Source organism: Apostichopus japonicus, chromosome 11 (assembly GCF_037975245.1).
Source record: "Apostichopus japonicus isolate 1M-3 chromosome 11, ASM3797524v1, whole genome shotgun sequence".
Classification (NCBI taxonomy): Eukaryota; Metazoa; Echinodermata; class Holothuroidea; order Aspidochirotida; family Stichopodidae; genus Apostichopus; species Apostichopus japonicus.
In genome coordinates, this window is record NC_092571.1 from 15,847,231 (window position 1) to 15,867,585 (window position 20,355).

At 38.8% G+C, this 20,355-nt stretch overlaps 1 protein-coding gene across 5 annotated transcripts in view; it reads right to left on the bottom strand.

Annotated features, from left to right (window-relative positions):
- The window catches only part of LOC139976065 (uncharacterized), a 72,338-nt gene that overhangs the window by 13,959 nt on the left and 38,024 nt on the right, over window positions 1-20,355 (bottom strand). For 3 of the 5 annotated variants that reach the window (XM_071984481.1, XM_071984477.1, XM_071984480.1), the window contains exons 3-10: window positions 17,255-17,787; window positions 8,418-8,529; window positions 6,569-6,663; window positions 5,972-6,126; window positions 4,662-4,787; window positions 2,564-2,794; window positions 1,564-1,706; window positions 453-776 (exon numbers count right to left, since the gene is read on the bottom strand). In XM_071984481.1, coding sequence (XP_071840582.1) covers window positions 453-776; window positions 1,564-1,706; window positions 2,564-2,794; window positions 4,662-4,787; window positions 5,972-6,126; window positions 6,569-6,663; window positions 8,418-8,529; window positions 17,255-17,787 — 1,719 coding nt within the window. The remainder of the gene's footprint in view (window positions 1-452; window positions 777-1,563; window positions 1,707-2,563; window positions 2,795-4,661; window positions 4,788-5,971; window positions 6,127-6,568; window positions 6,664-8,417; window positions 8,530-17,254; window positions 17,788-20,355) is intronic. The other 2 variants (XM_071984478.1, XM_071984479.1) reach the window with 2 other exon arrangements.

A 20,355-nucleotide genomic window follows, 5' to 3' on the forward strand; every position in this document is an offset into this window, starting at 1 on the left:
CTTCAGAAGTTAGATATAACCGTGGACACATATCCTAGCTTAAACTGAGTATGCCAAGTGCCAGCTGTAGCCCCCACCCCCCACCTCCCATTTTCATTAAAGAGCATCCAGTTTTCAAGAAAAAAAACCTAAATGTCCCTATTTGTACAATACTGTCTACCTCCCCCCACCCCCACCACCACACAAACTAAGTTGACCAAAATCATTCAAAAAATTCAAATTGGGCCAAAAACATTCAGGAAGTCACAAGGGATACCACCTTCATACCAATTATGACATCTGATGACAGTACTGAAGAATTCAGGCTGTTTACACTGTTTTCAGATGCTGATCATTCGGCAACTTCAAATGAGACCTTTGACCCCCACACCAAAACATCTTACAGAGTATGGGATGGTTGAATGTGAAGTAAGAGAGCAAGTGACATGTTAAAAAAAAAAAATTGAACTAACCTCTCCCTCCTGGAGGGGCTAGAACTTCTGCTTCTGTCTCTATACTGCTCTTTGGTCCTCTCCTTTTGGTGATAGCTATACTCGGACAGCTCTTGTTGGTAGTCATCCTCCTCATAACTGCTGCTCTTGATGGATGAGTAATTCTCCTTGTAGTGGCTTCTCTCGTGGTACCCGCCCCCACCACCGCCCCCACCCCCGCTGTCCTCCCTGTTGTAAGGATATCTTTCATCAAAGTTGGCACCGGTGCCGCCACCAGTACCGGTACCGCCACCACCACTGCCACCACCACTGTACTTGCTGCTGGACTGAGGCCGTGATACCCTCCTAGAATTCAAAAAAGGAATTTTGAAAATTGTTATTTTCCTATACCACATCAACACATGAAAGACAAAGCAAAAAGCCCACAAAACTGACAGAGACAAACTTTTGCGCTTGTTTCAAGGTTTCTTTGCGATCGGTTAACACATTGGGAAGAAACTGTGATGGCTCTTCTGATTTGCCTAACTTGCAAAATAGTGGAAATACAGCCCGCTAGTTTACCAAATATCACTACGAATTGGCAAAATGGCATTGAAGTGTTAGTTTAGGAGAGGAGGACAGCATAGGAAGACCCAGAACAAAGTCATCACTGCAGAAAATGATAATCTCTCAATCGGTTCTCGTTGTCAGCCTGTTATTGTCTTCTAGTAAAGGTACAACAATCGGTCAAAACATCCTACACAATACACACAACTGTAACTTTTTCTGAACAAGTTTTTTAATTATTTTTTTTATTATTGTCATCTTTAATGAGGGTTTTAAGAGGGTTTAATGAGGATTTAATGAGGGATCTCTAATGAGGGATTATCTGAGAACAAAAGGATATTTTGATATTTATCTCGAAGGCCTTTGGGATTCTCTCATAAGGTGCTGAGTTATCAAAGATCTGTGAAATAAACTGGACAGGTCAGCCTAGATTTAATTTACCAACATTTTTTATTGGAAAATGAAAATGGTATCGTTTTTGTAGCCTGTGCTTGATGATAATGGTTACTAATGGGCGCCCCCATAGATAGCCCAAAATATATTCTGTGATTTTAATGACCCTGGCAAATCTTTATTATTTACTCACCTCTGTGCCTTTGGATATTTTTCCCTTGGATAGGTTGGACCGGTTGGGGACGTCTCTCTGCTGTGATTGTAGTAAGCTGCTTGCCCTGTCTGTTCCATTCTATCGTAAAAATGATTCTGGCACTCTCTGCTCGCAAAGTCAACCTGCAGAAAAAAGGAGATATACCTCATCAGTACCTTAAATATAACATCAAGACACATAAAATGTACATTTAATTCCAAAATGATGAACAGTAACTGTTCGACAGTTATCAGAAAGTAGCTTTTATCTACAAAAATTGATTCTTGTACATCCCCCAAACACTTTATTTTTGAATATCAATAAGTTATTTCATGTAAACTATATAAATTTTAACTGTAAAGTTTTATCCACAATTTCATGATATTCCATTACCCAACCATTACATTTTTATATATATCTTTTATATCATTTATAAAGTATTCGATCAGACTTTATGGAAGCAATAGCTAGATGATAGATTAAACTTTGACGAAAACTGTTTATTTAAACTGTGTTATGAACTAAATCAAGATTTATCAATGTCAGAAATAATACTGATGGGTTACACCCCTAACCCCCTCCCCCCCACCATCCCACCACCACAAACACAAACTCTAATGACATCACATATCTATGAATAACTATCATGTACCTTTATCATCCAATAACATTTCTCCTCAAATAAGTTTTTTTTCTCTCCAGAATTTGTGATTTAGAAGAATAGTCTTAGTTACCCTCTGACACAAAATGTATCTTTGGGAGAGTCTCTGGTTATGTTCAGATATTTCACTTACACGTTACCTTTGCAAGTTTTACTACCGGAAACATCCAAGTGTCAACATTTGGCTAACATTTCATGAGTTCTGTAATGACTTGTTGAACTTTTTCTTTAACAAGCATCCTCTAAGTTTCCATTTCGATGATTACTTTTCTACATTTTTCCTTTTCTAAACAACTCTTCCATGATTCCATGATCGTGGGAACCAAGTCGATGACTCACCTTTGGCCTGCGTCCTAGGATGTTTCCAATCTTCAAATCCTCCACAGCTTTCTGGGAGTCGTCAATATTGATGAAAAAGACCAAGGCCATGTTGGTCCGTCTGTCGTGCACCACCCGTGTGACTTCACCAAAGCGAAGCCCGCAGAACTGCATCAGATATTCCTTGTTGACCTTTTGGGAGAGATTGTCAAGCCAGACGCAATTTGTTGCCATACTCTTCCCAAATCCCAACTGTGAATGAAGAATAAACACAATATAGCATAAATAAATGTGTTACTTGAAATCATTTGTGTTATATTTTAGTTCAATCTCCTTTTCTTTCAGAGAGCAGAAGTTTTGTTACAAAGAAAAACTGCAAATAACAATGAATCTCTTTCTCCTCCCAATTTAAGTCATATTGCTTTCTTTAACTGTTTACGAAATGCCCGTTTTCATGTTTTCTTGCTGGGAAAATTTGGTACAGGAAAATGTTACCTCTAGTTCATATAAACCTATAAAATATCCTGCTTTCAGGGAAGAGAAATTACAGTACGAGAATTTATAAGTTTAAAGTCTTCAGAAAACAGTGACCATCCAATTCCTGCAATCACAAAATTTCTCTCCATATATATATATATATATATATATAAATATTAGCTAACTTAGCAAGAACAATTTTATTTTAAATTTAAGTATCTACCTCATTAGTGTCACAACAAACATAATGCGACACATAATATCTACCAGTTACTTTTCTACACAAATAAACAAAACTTCACGGACGACTTCTGTGCACTCCCATATCAGAGGTGAACCTAAAGATCATTTTCGTTTAAATTATCCATTTTATTATTTTATTTTTTATGGCAGTGAATAATGAACAAAAAAATGTTAACTACCAACAGCTGCACTAATATGATAGGGTGCAGCCCAGTGAACATGACTTGTTGACGAGAGCGAAAAATAACAAGGGTAAAAATTGGGAGAAAACGGTTGACCAGAATCAAAAATTGGATTTTAACATCAAGCTAAAATCCATTTAAATTAAGCCATTTGCTATGATTGAAATTGGGAATGTGGGGTAGGGTTCAGAATGGTGGGGTGGGGTGCAGATGAAGCGGGTCAAGTGATACCCTCATTAGTATGTATGACCCACTTTTTTACGTACCCTGCCTCATACCTAAAATGTGACGGTTCTCACAATCTAAATCTGAGTCCACAGAAGTGAAATTACAAATTACTTTCTCCTCCCCATATTTAATGAATTAGCAGAAATGGAAGGTTTCGCAAGTAAACTTGGAAGGCCCCTATATCAACTGCATTAAAGGGCAATGTTATAATGGAGCAGTTGTTTTCAACAGCTAAGACAGGTTCAAAATTCTTTGAGAAGTTCAAAAGTGCAGATTTACGACGACCTAAATATTGGATGTGCAAAGCAAACATGATGGGCAGAGATGTGGACAAAAGAATAATCAAACAGAAGACCAAAATCCAATGGATTAGATGTATATATGCAAGGATAGGAGAATTGAGCAGCAAGCAATTCTCTCTTATCCTACTTTTTTATTTATTTATATATGGGGGGGGGGGGGTGTCACTCATTACTACCTTGTGCACCATTCAAAGCCTGTGACATTCATTATTCTACTTTTCCATACAACAAGGAAGCGAAATTGCTCAGGTCTCGAAAAAAAGCAACTTTAGTTCGCAAATGGCTGAACGACACCACTTTATCTAACGGTTTTTACTTGTTCCTCTACGACAACCGTTCCTTGTGTTGTCTGCGATATCGAGATTCAACACTGGCAGTCGCAGCGATTATGATTGTAAGTGATAATCTCTCGCTCTTCTTTCAAACCATAACTTTGGTTTTGATTGCTTGTGGAAGAGACAGTTTCATCCAAAATACAATTAATCAACCTTGTCAAATGTCATCCTTCTTTCTGCCTTTGTTTTGTTGCCCTCTAACATTTTTGACAAGAATAGACTTTATGAAACAAACGAGACATGTGGGTGGAAAATGTCTGGCAGTATTTAATTTGTTATTATTTTCATTAGATTTTTGTTGTTTTTTTCGAGGCTTATGAAAGCTTATTTCAACTTGCTTCCATTTCCCTACCTTCACCTTATTTTTGCCGACATATTCTCCATCCAGTTTCTTGCGGGCTCGGACCACACTGTCAATATCTGAAAACTGCAGGAAGGCGAACGGTTGCGCCGAGGGAGGTTTCTTGATCTCGATATGCTGTCAAAATTTAAACAGAACAACGGTATGAACATTATTATACTGTTATACAATATACTATTTATGACACACACAATTCCCTCTGATGCCCTCAAAACAAGACCTGTTTATAATTTTTTACATATTCATTAAGGACAACAGGTGATGAATGTCATCCAAGGCTACTGCTCTGTTGTTTACAATGAATCCTAAAGAAGTTATTACAATTTTAGTTATTAGAGTTACTAGAATTTTAAGTCTGCACTGAGTACGCATTTTAAAGAGCATTTAAAGACTTTTCAAAATATTAAGCACAATATCTTAGAAAACCGTAAAATAAGTACTGAAATGTTCTTTGAATTTGAAATATGCTCCCCCCCCCCCCCCCCGTCCTCCACCCAACTTTTTGTTTCTTTTGACTATAACAGATCAAGACTCAAATCCTGTCTAATATCATCCTTCACAGAAATGGAAAATCAAGAGTACATATAGGCCAGACAGTGGTGAAACACGGTTGTGAATTGTTTCTTTATTAAGTACCTAATGCCACTGTCTTGTAGTTAATAGACCAGGTAAGTTGAGGAAAGTGCAATAGCTTAGAGTCGAGAGGTCAGAGGGGGGGGGGGGTGGGGGGACTGCAAATTCCATAAGGATGAACATTTTGAAATTTGGATTTCCCCGAGACCAAACGATTCCTACGACAGACAGGTTTGCATGAGTAGTGCTTCCATTTTTTTTTATCTTTCTACCTTCTCAGTGGTTTCCAAGAATGTGACTTCTCTCTTCACTTTCTTTCTGACAATTTTGGAAGTATTTTGACAATTCGTCCCTTGTTTCGCGTACTGACGAATGTTAGAAAGTTATTTATCATGATCCAAATCAATTCACTGCTTTGCAACTGAATGTTTGATCACAAATAATACCTTTTAAGCAGTATCTATAGATTTATGTTACAGAAAACAAATTATAGTTTATAGACGTTTCAAATTTAAAGGATGTAGAACAATTTTAAGGGCATATAAATGTTTTAAAAACATTCGTCACTACGTAAAACAAAATAAAATAATTTGCATATTCGTCAGTGCGTGAAACAAGGGACGAATTGTCTAGGCATAAACCTTGTGGATCTGACCCTGTGTGTTTTTGGCTAGTGGACAACTCGCGCGATTCAAGCTAACTAAATAAAGGGTTCCGAGGTCACTCACCACAATCTCTCCGAATTTTTGAAAAGCTTCTTCCAGGTCTTCCCGTGTGACGGATCTGTCCAAGTTACCCACAAAGAGTGTCCGTGTGGCCCTGGGATGAAACTCGTCCAGCTCCTTCTCAAAATATTTCACTTCACTATCGTCAACACCCAGATCTGAAAAAGAAAAGAGATTAGCCAGTTGCACTTCAAGAGAATGAGCTCAGATTTATGAAGAAAAAATATGGGTCATCCTTGTCACAATAGAGAGGGAGAGGGAGGTGGGGGGAGGGGGATAAGAGGATATATGAAAAAATTGAAGGGAATTAAAATATAACCTAACAAAGAGTTAAATCTTTCCAAAATGCTACTTCAGTAATGTAAATGCTATTAATGTGCATCTTGCAAAGTGAGGTAAGGGAAGGAACAGATGAGATGAGTGGATGGGGATTGGAATGGGGGGGAGGGGAAAAGGGAGAAAAGTCCATCCTTGACACAGCATACACAGATCAAAACGATGGTGATTCAGAATTTCAGCTTTACAAGAAAAATTCTGTGTTTTACGGAAAAGGATAAAAAGAGCGTGGGGGGGGGGCATAAGAAAGAGACTTCATCTTACCAGCTCCATCCCAGACAGAGAGAGACATCTCACATCCAAAGAAGGAATTACCTCTGGAGACTTCCATCGCCTTCTCCATGTCTTCCGCCCTACATCAGGAGATTAAAATTGGGACAACAGCCATCAACAAAAAGTACAGAGGTACTAACTTCCTTAACGTTGCACCAAAGCATTTTTATGCATGTCTTCTTTTTTTTTTGTGTTAAACATATGTATGCATTCAAATACATGAGGAACAGAGAAACAGGGTTACAAACATTTACTGGATAATTTTGAAGATGTAATATTGATATCTTTATTAGCAAACATTCAACCCAACACTGGGGGGGGCGGGTACTAGAACCCCCCTCTTTCTTCTGTCCTCATCACTCTCCAACCCTTCCTCTATCCCCTGGCTTAAGCTTCTACTTTTGACTGTTATACAGTTCTGCATACTGACATTTAAACACTCCATTCTAAATGAAATGCAAATAAAATCTCCAGCATTTACCTGAATCCTCCCCCTTGGGCCATACCCCCTCCCTCCCCCTTGTGCCATACCCCCTCCCACCCCTCCCCTCCCCCTAACACACCAAGAGTTCCATCTCTCATCACATTTGATTGTCATGATAGTAAAATTGTTTGAAGAAATGATCATCATTATGCAGGATGGATACGACAGCAGACTTAACTACAATCCAGCGCCTACCATCATTCGTAATCGATGACATGCTCCAATTGTCACAACGGACGAGGACTGACACAGATTTTCAAAGTCACTGTAGTAATGTGGATATTTGAAACCACTGAAAATGTAGAAACATCACTTCCCAACTAATTATCTCAAGGTTTGCTATCCCTTGTACAAACACATTTTGAAATATCGCCCTCCTACATAACAAACTGCAACCTGTTAAACACACACACACACATATATATGTATATACCCACACCTTGCACACCACCAGTCATTATGTCATCATATTATTAATTAGTCCTGATTGCCAAGCAACTGAAGTAGTACCCAGCAATAGTCACTATGTCCTCCCTGGAATATTTGAATGATCAATAAACACTGTTTCTTTCTTTTTGAGGAAAGAAAGTGTAATAATGAAAAGTGATACTTCCCTTCCTGACCTGACCCATCCCACCACAAACCACCTCCCACCCCACCCCCCATCCTTTCAACCCACAATACCCCAAACTATGGTACATCTGACCAATCTGAGACCTCCCCCTCTAACCCTTGGAATACACAACTCTCTTTTTCTTAGATGTGATGTTTGTGATGTCATGATCAGTAATTTATCCAGTTATGGAATCCAATCCACGTAGCTTTTTTAGATTTTCTCGTCCCAGGATATATACCACACTGTTGACACCACTCCTCACAGAATCCAACTTGGTCTGTGATGCAATGCTGTACTTCCACATAAAAATCCAATAGTAAATCCATTTATGAGATCCAGGAATTTCCTTTGGAGAACAGCAGTAAACAGCTGGGTGGGTCCACGGTGGTAGCATTATGTTATTCCAGGTTAAGAATCCAATAATCCTCCATGCGGGCAGAGTAGCATTTCCATGGCAACAGTCAATCCATTGAATGTAAAGAGCCCAAGAAATGTTGCAAATCCAAATTAAATGGGACCAATTTAGAAAATAACCAGGCACAACTAAATTATCATCTTAATATGTTATGTTTTGTTATCATCCCTCACCTTCCTCTTCCTCTCACACAACCTATCTCCAACCCCCCCCCCCATCCCCCACCCTCTTTTCTCTCCATCTCCTCCTGAGATTAATATTGACAAAAAATTCTTAACAACAAAATTGACCCTCAAAAGTCAAGAAATGAGGTTAAATATCTTACCTTTTGAAGAAGACAATTCCCTTCCTGTCCTCCCCCATACCCTGGACAGTAACCGCTGTCACCTGCCCGAACTTCTTGAATTCATGAAATAACCCGTCTTTAATACTTGAATCTGAAAGATAAAATCATGACTTCGAGTCTCAGATTACGAGGCAAGTGAACTCGAGTGCTTTCGCAAACTCGGAGTAAAAACAAGTCAAAATAGTTGACATTCAAAACAGATATTTTCAGTCTATTCTTATAAAATTTTGAAGTACAGAAAATCGATAGACTAAAGCAGATGACAATAGTGCCATAGTTATGAGAAGACAGGTAAGAGGGGGGGTAGGGAGGTGGTGAGAGGTAGAATAAAATGGGTATAATTTAGGAGGTTTGGTATAATTTAGAGGTGGGTATAATGGGTATAATTTAGAGGTAGAATAAAATGGGTGAGAGGTAGAATAAAATGAGAGGTAGAAAAAAAAGGGCTCCTGCCCTTCCCTCTGGCCGTAATCAACCGGACGTCACCGGGACCGTTAGGGGTACTCTTTCTCTCTCTCTCCACCTCTCCTTCGGCCCTCTCCTGGCCACTTTCCTCCACCTCTCTCACCACTTCTCCCTCCTCCTCTCTCTCTCTCTTGTCTCTCCTATATCTTTTTCTGGGGCACTGATGGCCTAAGGAATCAAGTCCAGCCTGCCCTAAAGTTTGCTTCTTAGACTCGTAAGCCACTGGTCTATCTAGTGCCACTGGGCTGGCGAAAAATTTATGCAGACCAGGCATGGGTCCCGTCTGGTGTAGGTTCTACACTTAGGACACCAATCGTGTTCGACCCAGGTTCTGCCTGGCCGAAACATCGAAAAGTTAAAGAAAAACTTCAGCTGGTTACGAGACAACTAAAACGCTCGAATTAAGGAAGGACTAACTCTTAAGCTTACGGAAATATGCAAACTAACAAGAGAGCGGGAAAGAACGGGAGGTATATAACGGTGAGTAGAGGTACGTAGCGTAACCTAGCAACGGCAAAATACGAAAAACGCTACGAAGTGGCCTAACAAAATCAACACAAGCTGAAAAAGAACATGAGAGAGCGAAATATAGAAGAAGAAATCGTGAATAGAAATACAATGTAGACATGCTATGAACATGAAAATACAACGACACGCCTATAGCGTGGGGAAGGGAAATTGGCGGGAAACCTAGGCAGTTCGCGGAACTGCTACCCCCGCAAAAAACCTAAGGGCGGAAACGCACTAGGAATAAAAACAGTCCCCAAAACCCTCCCTTTCAACAAAAAAGGATACTTATCGGGCTGGAAAGGACTGCAATACTCCTAAGAATCCGAGGAAAGAAAACTTCCAAAGATCGCTAAAGAAAACCAAGACGAAATCCAAGGGAAATATATCCACAAGAAATTCACGTGAAGACACTTTTAATGGTAGAATGAGTAATGAGGAGTGACCGAGGGGGGGGTTCGGTCATAGAGGGCGCACAGTGTTATTATTTTACCAGGACTTTATAGGCACGGTAGAATGAGGTGCTAAGGTTGTGAGGAGACAGGTAAGCGAGGAGCGAAGTAAATTACACAATTCCCTTCATGAAAATATTTCAATCTGAAATGGAAGTTCACAGAGTGAAAATGGACGACATTTCCAAGAGACGTGGCTTTAACTACAACATTTTTGTTTACTTGTAAGCCCATTGTGACAACTTCTTATACGATTGTCCGCATAATTTGCAACTCTAATTTAACGAGCGACATGTGTCATGTGTGCCTTTATAACTTCATCACAACATCACAACAGTGAAAATGTTGAACAAACTATTGGTATTCACTACCGCCGAGTAAAAGGCAGGGAACAAACACAGGCTTTGAACTTGTAATTATGGTTTAGCAAACACAGCTGCAAACCAAACATTTGTGACATATTAAAAGGCAAGATTCAGAAATTCCAATGACACAGCAATTTTCTGCATTAATAAAAAGTTCTGTGACATCTGACGTAACCAGCAGCAGAGATTTGGTTTCTTTGAGTTTTGTCTACATCGCAAGTTTCATTTGAGGAGGTGTGAGTAGGATAATAAACCTACTTTTGAAACTCATCCTGGCCCAACAAATACCCCGACACATATTTTGCAAGAGTAACGTCTTTTTCTTGGAAACTTCTTCACCCATTTTCCTAACTGTCTGTCAAACCACTATGTATGATTACGTTCCAGTGTGGTTATGTGGTCATTCCTACGTATGAATCTGAGCGTGATTGCTATAACCCTGTCAAATCTCTTCCTGCTTCCAATTAAAAGTTTTGGATTTCTATGTTTTCAATGTAATAAACCTTTAATTTCGGGCATGCCTCACAACTTTAACCAGCAATTTATGTCCGCGTAATATGTTTGCATGACTTGTAACAGGTTTTGCTATCGCTATGGAAACGTGATCTCAAATGGCCTATTTCTAATCACATAAGCAGACACGCTATCAACAATCTACAGGTTACAAAGCCATCCACCTTCAAAGTGCAGGACATCTCCCAAAAATACCTGCAACATTCAACTGCCAAAAATCTGAGAGTGAGTCCAGCAAAGAGGGCGCTACGTAGATTTGTAATGGATCAATGTTATTCAATAGAACAACATACTGTGAAAGTGAACTTGATAAACTGACTTTGATATATGTCTTCTTGTTTTGTCTTCTTCTTTGAAGTTTTAGACAATACAATGTTAAGGCATTGCACTTTGATGAGACAATATCATATATTGCAAAAGGAGTAATGTCTCAAGTGACAACAACAAGCCCTCCCCCTCTCTCTCTCTCTCAGTTAAAGGTTAAAAGTACTCTCTGATCTAATTCAATATTAGGCCTATATTATAGTGGACAAAATACTGAAAACGAAGAGGGAATTAGGTTTACTACTTTACTTTTCACAACATTTAACATTTCACAAATTATGAAAGAAAGTTTGTGCAATTTGGTCGTCAATTTCCGACAGTTTTACCAAAAATCATGAGTGTTATTTAAGCTAAGATTGCAGCTGGTCAAACTTAGACACCACTCATTTTTGTTACATATGGTAGCCTATACATTTGTTTTCACTGATGAACATATATGAACAACACGTTAAACAAAACACTTTTAAAAAGTAGTAAGATTGCAAACCAATGTATAAACTTTCTGGGGCTATTTGGGCTATTTGACTATGGCTATTTGGGGCTATTTGACATGAGCTATTTGACAAGGGCTATTTGACATGATTTTGCAGAATAGGCATTTTAATTCCAAACATGAGAACTGCTTAAAACAACAGTACTGCACAATGAATCTCATTCAAAATTGTTCATGCTCCCCCTACTTTTAGAAGGAGCAAGTTTTCACTTTCTATTGCACACAGTGCATTCATAGAAATTATATGCCATTCATTAATCGTACAATTTGCATATTTGTGAATTGTATTCACAGTGTGTAATGTGTACTGTAAAAAGTATTATGAGTGAGTGTACGTGTCTGTGTGTGTTAATGCCATGTACAGTATTGTGTGCATAACGAAACTATGTAAGTCTGTAACTGATATTAAAATATTACAACTATTAGTTTTATAATATCTTTGTCGTGTATGTTAGAGCACACATATATATATATGGGAAAAACATTTAATGCTTTTACTGGGAGGAAAATGGGTCTAATTTTTAAGGAGTACATAGGGGGAAATGGGAGTGTTCCAAACATATATATCTCAATATTGATCGACCTCCTGAGAAGTCACCAAGCCTAATCACAGAAAGAGATACACTGTCCTAATTTCTACTACTGCCAGAAGTTCAGGCAAATATACTGCCATTTTTGTAACAGCACCCACATCAATACCAATATCAGCACCCAAATCAGCACCAAGGAAAAAATACATGGCATTGTAGGCCAGCCCTCAACTTCCTCAAGACATACTATACGGCATTACACAATACCAGGCGTGGGTGCCGTGTTATAATTTAACCCACAAAGGTGGGACGGGATGTGGGGGCTTTGCCTACTCTTCAACCGTGGATGATAGGTGGGCGTGACCCCGTGTTTTAATTCAATTGAGATAGTGACCGTCGCAGTACTATCGATTTATTTCACAAGGAAACTGATATAAACACTTCAAAGACGGCCTCCGGTCAATATGTATGTGTAAATTCGAGAAGGGAAAACTCCCTTTGAAACACCCGCATCATCAAACACATCTAGAGATTGCAACAGACAAGTTTTGACAGGTTTATCAACTATAGGCTTCTGAACTTACTCTTCTTACACCATAAGGCAACTTCAATATCAACATCTGCCACACCAAGTTTTGACTTTACAACATGACTACCAATTTTCGCTCTTCATAAACAAACCAAAAAAGAAACAAAAATACCCGAAAGGTAACAACAAACACCTTGGTGGACTTAACAATTTCATTACGACAAATGGCAGTCTAAGCCACACAATAAACTAAGCATTGTAAAAGCAGTTTAAAAAAAAAAAAAAAATTACAGAATAAATTGCATCATGCCAGATCTACAGAATTTAACAAGTTCTCCGGCTCCTAAACTCTCCCATGATGCTTCACCCCCACCCCCCTGATGGAATTGAATTATCCAAAATAAGAAGGAAAAAAGAGCTATGAACCTTGATTCCAGCAAATCTGATCGAACATAAAAAGAAACCATACAACTTTATCAAGATTGGCCTTTAAAATAGGAGATGAAAATCCAGGAGGGTAGAAACGCCATCTCTCGCAAGCAGAAGGTCTCACGATTGGAAAAGTATGAACAAGAGTTCAAAGTCGGCAGTTGTATTATTCGTTACATTAAACCACATTTCCATCCCAGCCTCACTCCATTTTGATTTTCTTTCTTTAACAGCTGAAAGTTTATTGCCTCTGTTCGTTGGTTGCAGCGAAATAGTGAGTTGCAAAGTTTAATAATCGGTTTCAGAGAGCATTTGGTTCTCGTGACTCCACTTCCCCACTCTGTCTATAATCAGCAACAGCTTGCAAGAAAAGCCAGATATTGCTTTTTTTTAAAGCGGTCCCTGATTTAGAGTTTGCCAGATATGAAAACTTGCCTCCGGTGAAACTAATTGCAGGCATGTCCCATTCCAATCTGTAGTAGTAGTAAGGTTTGATATTGTTTGACTCACCATAAAATCTAAAAGAGAAACTAAGGTGCGTACTAGAAAGAAAAGAGTCAGGAAAAACTTTCCAAATTGATATCAAATTGAAGCTCGCACTTGTAATTTTTTTGGGAATAAATCAATGTCTGACATGAGTTAATATATAACGGAAAACCTTACGCAGGAAGACTAAATTGTTGACGTCGCATTGCGGTGCAAAGTTAAGGTGGATATAAACACTCGGTTATTATGATTTGCTTGGATCGGCATGGAATTTCCACCGGCCTGATCTGTAGCAGTGCTTAGAAGACCAACTACCATACAAAAAGAAGATAACTTCACTGAATTCCACTTAGTTCAAATACATAGCTTTGTGAAGGGGGGAGGGGGGAGGAAAAGAAGATAACTTCACTGAATTCCACTTAGTTCAAATACCTAGCTTAGGGGGGGGGGGGGTGAAAGTAGCAGAAGGGTAATTTCAAAGTAATGGATTCTTGACTTTTTTGGTAAAAATATAACATTCTTTCCACTATATTTCTAAAGCGGTCAAAATTTCCTGCACGCACACGGTGTAGTAAAATGTTTCTGTTTAGCTGAAATAATGCGTGGGGAGGGAAGGGGGAGGGGTTGGGAGGGCCATTGGGTGATTCTTGATATTTTCAGCCAAAACATATCCTTCTTCTGCAATATTGAAAAGCAGTCCAAATATTCTGCGAGCTCAAGGTAAAGGAAAAAGGTTCCATTTAGCCCAAATAACATAGATGGGGAGAGAGGGTGGGGAGGGAGCACTCTCAAAGTAATGGAGACTTCTCCATATTTTCAGTACACCTTTCTTCTTTCCACGATATTTAAAAATCTGTCAATATTTCCTGCAAAGCTGCAAGGTGAAGGGAAATGTCACTATTCAACTTCAAAACTGTGGTTTCCATTTTGCACTAGCTCATCTGAATTTTCTCCTTGTTCCCAGAATAAATACAAATATGATGCTACCATCTATAGAAAAGTTGTCAATTAATTTCCTACTCTGTTTCAAATAATCAAGGAGATTCAATTTTCCAAGTGACAAATGTACAGACACTACAGCCTCCATGATTGAAGCTTCAACCATTGTTCACAGCTTCCAGCCTCTAAACCCACCAGCCTGTACGAACCAAACAGACAATATACTCAACTGTATACAATGACCTCCATGAAAAATCATTCAAATACATTTCACAGTTTTGGCTTTCTCCTTCATCAGCGGAAAAAAAATCTGCAATCTCGTAAGATGTCTAGGAAGAAAAGCTTTCCGAAAAACGTTGAAAGACAAAAATGAATTTGACTAATGTCAAGGGTGAACACTCCAGCGGTCACAGGGGTCAAAGAAAATCGGAATCAAGTATAGATGACATGGTTCTGTACAATCATTCCGGCACCTTTTGGTTGGGGGTGGAACGGGAAAGGTCATATGTTTATTGGTATACACTATTTGGAAGGTAGCCAGTTCAAAGCACAGGCACAGGAAAGTGAGAGTACTTCTGTTGTGAGGAGATAGGTCAGTGAGGACCTGAAGCAAATTTGCGCCATCTCAAGATTTCCGCCCCATTATTTCTCCCCAGAAAGAGTTTTCAAATCTGAGAATGGTGGGTCTGGCAGCACTTCTGCCGCAGAGGCTGTAGAAAACACATTGTGTCACCAAATTTCAAACAAATTGTAACAAAAAGTTAAGGAAAAATGTACATCTGTCTTTTGTTTGAGTCATTAGAATTTACATAACAGTGGATTAACATTAATGTCTTGCATTGAAGAGCTGAGGGCATCACCAACTCAGCCTTACAAATGCATTCTTTAATTGCATAATTTAATGGTGAATATCTTGCAAGGACAGAAGGGCTGTCCAAACCATCACCGGCACTAAAAAAAAATCTGTTTCTTTTCCCCTGGACTTTTAAACATATAATGACTAAAATGCTTTATAAAGTCATCACAGAAGCACTCTGTCAATACACTTTCACAGTGAGTGCTACCAACATTAGATCTGCAAACAAGACATATCTCGATACCTTTCAGTACAAATTATTAATTGAAATCGTGACGTACCCCCTTTCAAGAAAGCAGGGGGGGGGAGGAAAAAAAATCTGATTATGTAAAGCTTTCGTAACGACATAAAAGACGCAAATTTACTAGTCAGACGACAGGAGAAAAACTCCGCCGATACAAATCTGCTACCGGAGAACCTGAAAATTCCACAGAGCTAAAGAAGCACTTAACCACAGAAGGCAGTTTTCAATTACACATCTCGCAAAACGATCCGAACAAATGAAGCGGAGAGGAAAACCGAGTCGGGAAATTAAATGGATTTTGACGAAAAGAAGAGTTTAAAGACGGGATAAAAATCCAGGGTGCATAAATGTTTTTTTTTCCTGTTTTACTTGTTTGTGGGGGGGGGGGGGGAGGAGGGGCTTTCTTCTACAATTACTGCATCCTTTTTCTTTCTTTTCTTCTTATTCTTGTTTTGTTTAGTCTTCTTTACCTTTCTGTACACTTGCTGTTTTGCATGCATCATTAATGACAGGAAGGATTTTGCTGGCAAAGTTGTTATTTAGAAAAGGAAAAAAAAAAACCTGAGACATGCTTTGCTGGTGTAACTGTAACCAGATATCAGAGAGAGTCAGAAAGAGAGAGAAGAGAGAAGAGAGCAATAGCAACTGATATTATTCTCAGAAAGAAACAGAGTCTGTTTCAGTATTAAGTCATTTTAACTCTGTGGGAGGATCTTTTAAAAACTTTAAAAAAAAGATAGAAAATGATAAGGAGACTTTTTTAAGCTCTGAAATTTTTAACTTTGGGGAGACTGAGAGAGACCGATTATTTAGAAAGCACCTTTCGTAGATATTATCCAGGAGGCAAATGGAGAAATAACTTTTTTTTATGCTCTTTCTCTCAACTTTGTCACCCAAGTAGGTTATTGCTTGGTATACAGTAAATGCCAACAAGAACTGAGAAATGGCTTTTTGAAAACAAATGAATAAATTAATTAGGACCTTGTGGTGTGTGTGTTGGTGATTAGGGAATTGAAATGACCTATTAGGGTCACAAATCAAAGACTGCCAGCAAGCAGTAGATGTATAGAAGTTACATCGCTGCTATCAAACAATGTTGGAGATAACATCCAATGTCACAGCATACTGTCACTTCCCTATCTATACATATCATACATAATTGACCATTTGTGCTGAGCATTTTCCGATGTGATGCTGGATCATTTTTTCCCCCGGACATCTCATTACCCTCCATTTAATACTAGACTCCATTTGTCAGGACTTGGTTAATATTGTACACTAGAAATACGCTGAAGGCCCTATTGGTATTTCATGAAAGGATGACTTCAGGCAGAATTTTAGTCAAGATTGATACATTATAGTCCAAGGGGGAGGCGGCTAATGTCGGCTAGCTTCAAACATTCCAGGTACCACAAATGCTAGGGGAACACAATAGATCTGGGCATGACCATGAGCGAAACAAATGTAAGAACAACATTTTCTATCGCAAATCGACAGAGGCGAAGGTTATTCGGCAACACAGTTTGTGATAAAAACAAAACTTTTTCGTAGATTGAGAGCAACTGGAGAAAAAAAATGAAAGGAAAAATGCAAAATAGAAGATAAACGAGAGGGAAAATGTTATGTGTCATACATGTAACAGAAAAAAAATTTCCTTTTGACAACCAAGTTTGAAGAAACTCACCACTTGATCTTGCTGGTAAATTTCGCACACACAAACCGGCAAACTTTGATCCTCCCATCGAACTCTGTGTCGTCTCTGTGTTGCGACTCTCCCCGTCGCTCTCGCGGTCCCGGCTCCTGGACCGCGACCAAACCTCGCTACCCGTGTCGCTGCTGTGTGAGTCTGTGCTCTTGCTTCTCGATCGCGATCGACTGTTGCTCTTTGATTTACGACCCGACCCAGAGCCAGAACGAGCCGAGGGGCTCTGGCCGGGTAGTGTTTTGAACGTTTTAAGACGAGACTTCCGCAGGGAAACATCACCGAAGGTTTCTCCGTACGAATCTTTGAGGTAGTCCGGGTCGTTTTCGTATTGATCCGAAGATCTGGAATGTGAATAAAAATTTGCACGAGTCCTATCTCTTTGCCTTTCTCGGTACGCAGGTGACGAGCTAGTCTCGTCCCTGTACTGTGAGTTCTCACGCCCATAATGCTGTCCGTAAGATCGTTCAAATTCATAGTTTGCATTTGCTGTGTCATACCTGTCCTCCACTGGTCTGTAACAAAAAAGAGAGAAACAACAAAATTTTTTAAGTGGTTGCATTGTATGAAAACCAATGACAATCCTCCTCCTTCAAGTGACATAACCACTACCAGGGATTCACAGCATGCTGAGTTGCTGACGAGACAAAATCCTACTGAACGAATCCAGAACTGCTAATAATAGTTTACTCGTGACCAATTTACTTCTGGATAAAACATTTTCATCCTTTAAAGAAATGGACAACCCGGCACACTCCCCCCATCTTTGTCAGTCTAATATAGCAATCCCAGTACTTTATCCTCATGATAATCCTAATCCTAATCAGCCTAATCACAAATCCTCATCCCAATATCACAGATTATCCTAATATCGCAATTGGGTACATTTCTTACCAACATTTTAATTTCTTCTCCGCACAGATTTTGCACATTAATTGAAGATAAAAAACTGCCAGATTGAAAAAGTCATCTCAGGTTTGTTTACAAACTGCTCGGTCTCTGTTGCTTTTGACGTACATTAATTTGGTTCGTTCCACTATGCACTAAGTACACAACATTGTCGTGCCTCATACTGCAATGTCCACGTTGACCTCAAACTCCCCCCAACCCCCCTGACAGCACGACGGAATGACGCATTCACTCCAGCGTGACGACAGACCGCAAAGAATCTCAGGATTCCCAATACACCGCAGCAGGGTTTACTTGTTTCACATCTCCCTTCATGAGCGATAAAAGTAGATCTTTTCGCAGAAGCTCTACGCAGGGGCTGTCGCCCATTAAGAGATATAGCTCGACCTACCTCTAAAATTAACACACATAGTACACACACAGGCATACCTTGCATACTGAACATATCTCTTGTTACCCAATTACAGTAAAGCACTCTTGACTTCTGGGTCTCCCAATTAAAAATAGCAAACGTGTGAGGTTAGTCCTCACATGCACACGGAAACTAGCCCTCTCTTCACTTCTCTCAAAGAGCGAAACTTTGTTTATGAAAAGGGGCCTTTCAGGAGAACCAAAGTTGACAAACGGACTTTGGCAAATCCAGGTTTTCTATGAACCCAAGAGTGTCAGTGTTTACCAATTTGTGGACTGGCCAAAATTCCTAGAAAAATGAGTATGGGTATAAAACATTAAGTACTGTACATATCTTGACTTGCAGGTATCATCAGTTGATGCATACGTTTTGTAATTTGGCAACAGCGCCAAAGCCAATAGCCAATACATGTAGTATTTCACAATGGATACAGTGTAACTACTAAATACCAACTGCAGAGTTTCTGCCACATGATTAAAATTAATTTCCCCAAAGACAAATTTAAGGGTAGCCATTTACCAATTGTAATAATCTATATATACACATATATATTAATATATATATATATACATATATATATATATATATAAAAATATTAATCATTCAAAACACCATCTGTTCCTGGATGGTTCAATGTCCAAAATCAAAAACAAAGAGAAAAGAGAAAAGAAATGATTACCAAGAAATTGGTTAATTTGAACAAAAGCTTTAAACATGTTACCATATGCTCATCTTGAGAGAGATCATTTTTTTTTAGGTGTACACTATCTAGTAGGTGTAGACTGGTAGACTGAAGACAGGTGTCTAGGTGTAGACCAGACTAACGATTATGATTCACATACAATTCAAGTTGTAACTAACCATAGCTCAATCAATGGCGTTAGTTTTACTAAAACAGACGGACAGATGTCACAACATTTTGTTGCGCAGAAAAATTCAACCATGATCCTGTCCGCATTAATATAGCTATTTACACACATACATATATATATATAATATATATGTGTGTGTGAATTAGTTGAGACTAGTGGAACACTAGTAGTTGTTACTCAGAGTTTCACACGTTGAGGGATCATCAGACAACTAATTCTCATCTATTGTAACCTGGTTTACCAAGCCAATACAGTCAAACAGAGTCCTCCCCACCACACTACCTAGGAATAGACCAACACCAGCTTACAGGAGAGAAAGAAACTGCTTTGTCACCATTACGTCACTAAATATCTTACCATCCTATTGCTGCCCAATGTAAACCAAAGTTGTCTATAGCTATTGTTTCCATAGTGTTTAAATACAGGCACTTTCAATGACAGGTCACAAGCTAACTTTTTTCATTTTCTATTTTTACAGTAAACAAATGCCAATTCATTGGTTATCTTTTCAAGAAGTTTATATAATTCCCCATTATACTACCCTTATTTTCTTTCCACTGGGTGATCCCTTTATACTACTCCAATCACTGTATGCCTGCCTGCTATAATGTCCTGTAACTCATAAAAACACACACACACACATATATATATATGTACATATATATACATATACATATATATATATATATATATATATATATATATATTGTGTTGGGCCTCCCTACCTACCCTATTCATCCCTTAACACCACGTTTGGCACAAAGCCAAGATGGAAAATTCATGGCTAACCATGTACACAGCATATATATGTATATATATATTTAGTATAGCTCTCTGTATAGTGTTAGTACTTCAGCCTTCACTTCACAATGGCAGCGACATCATAGCAA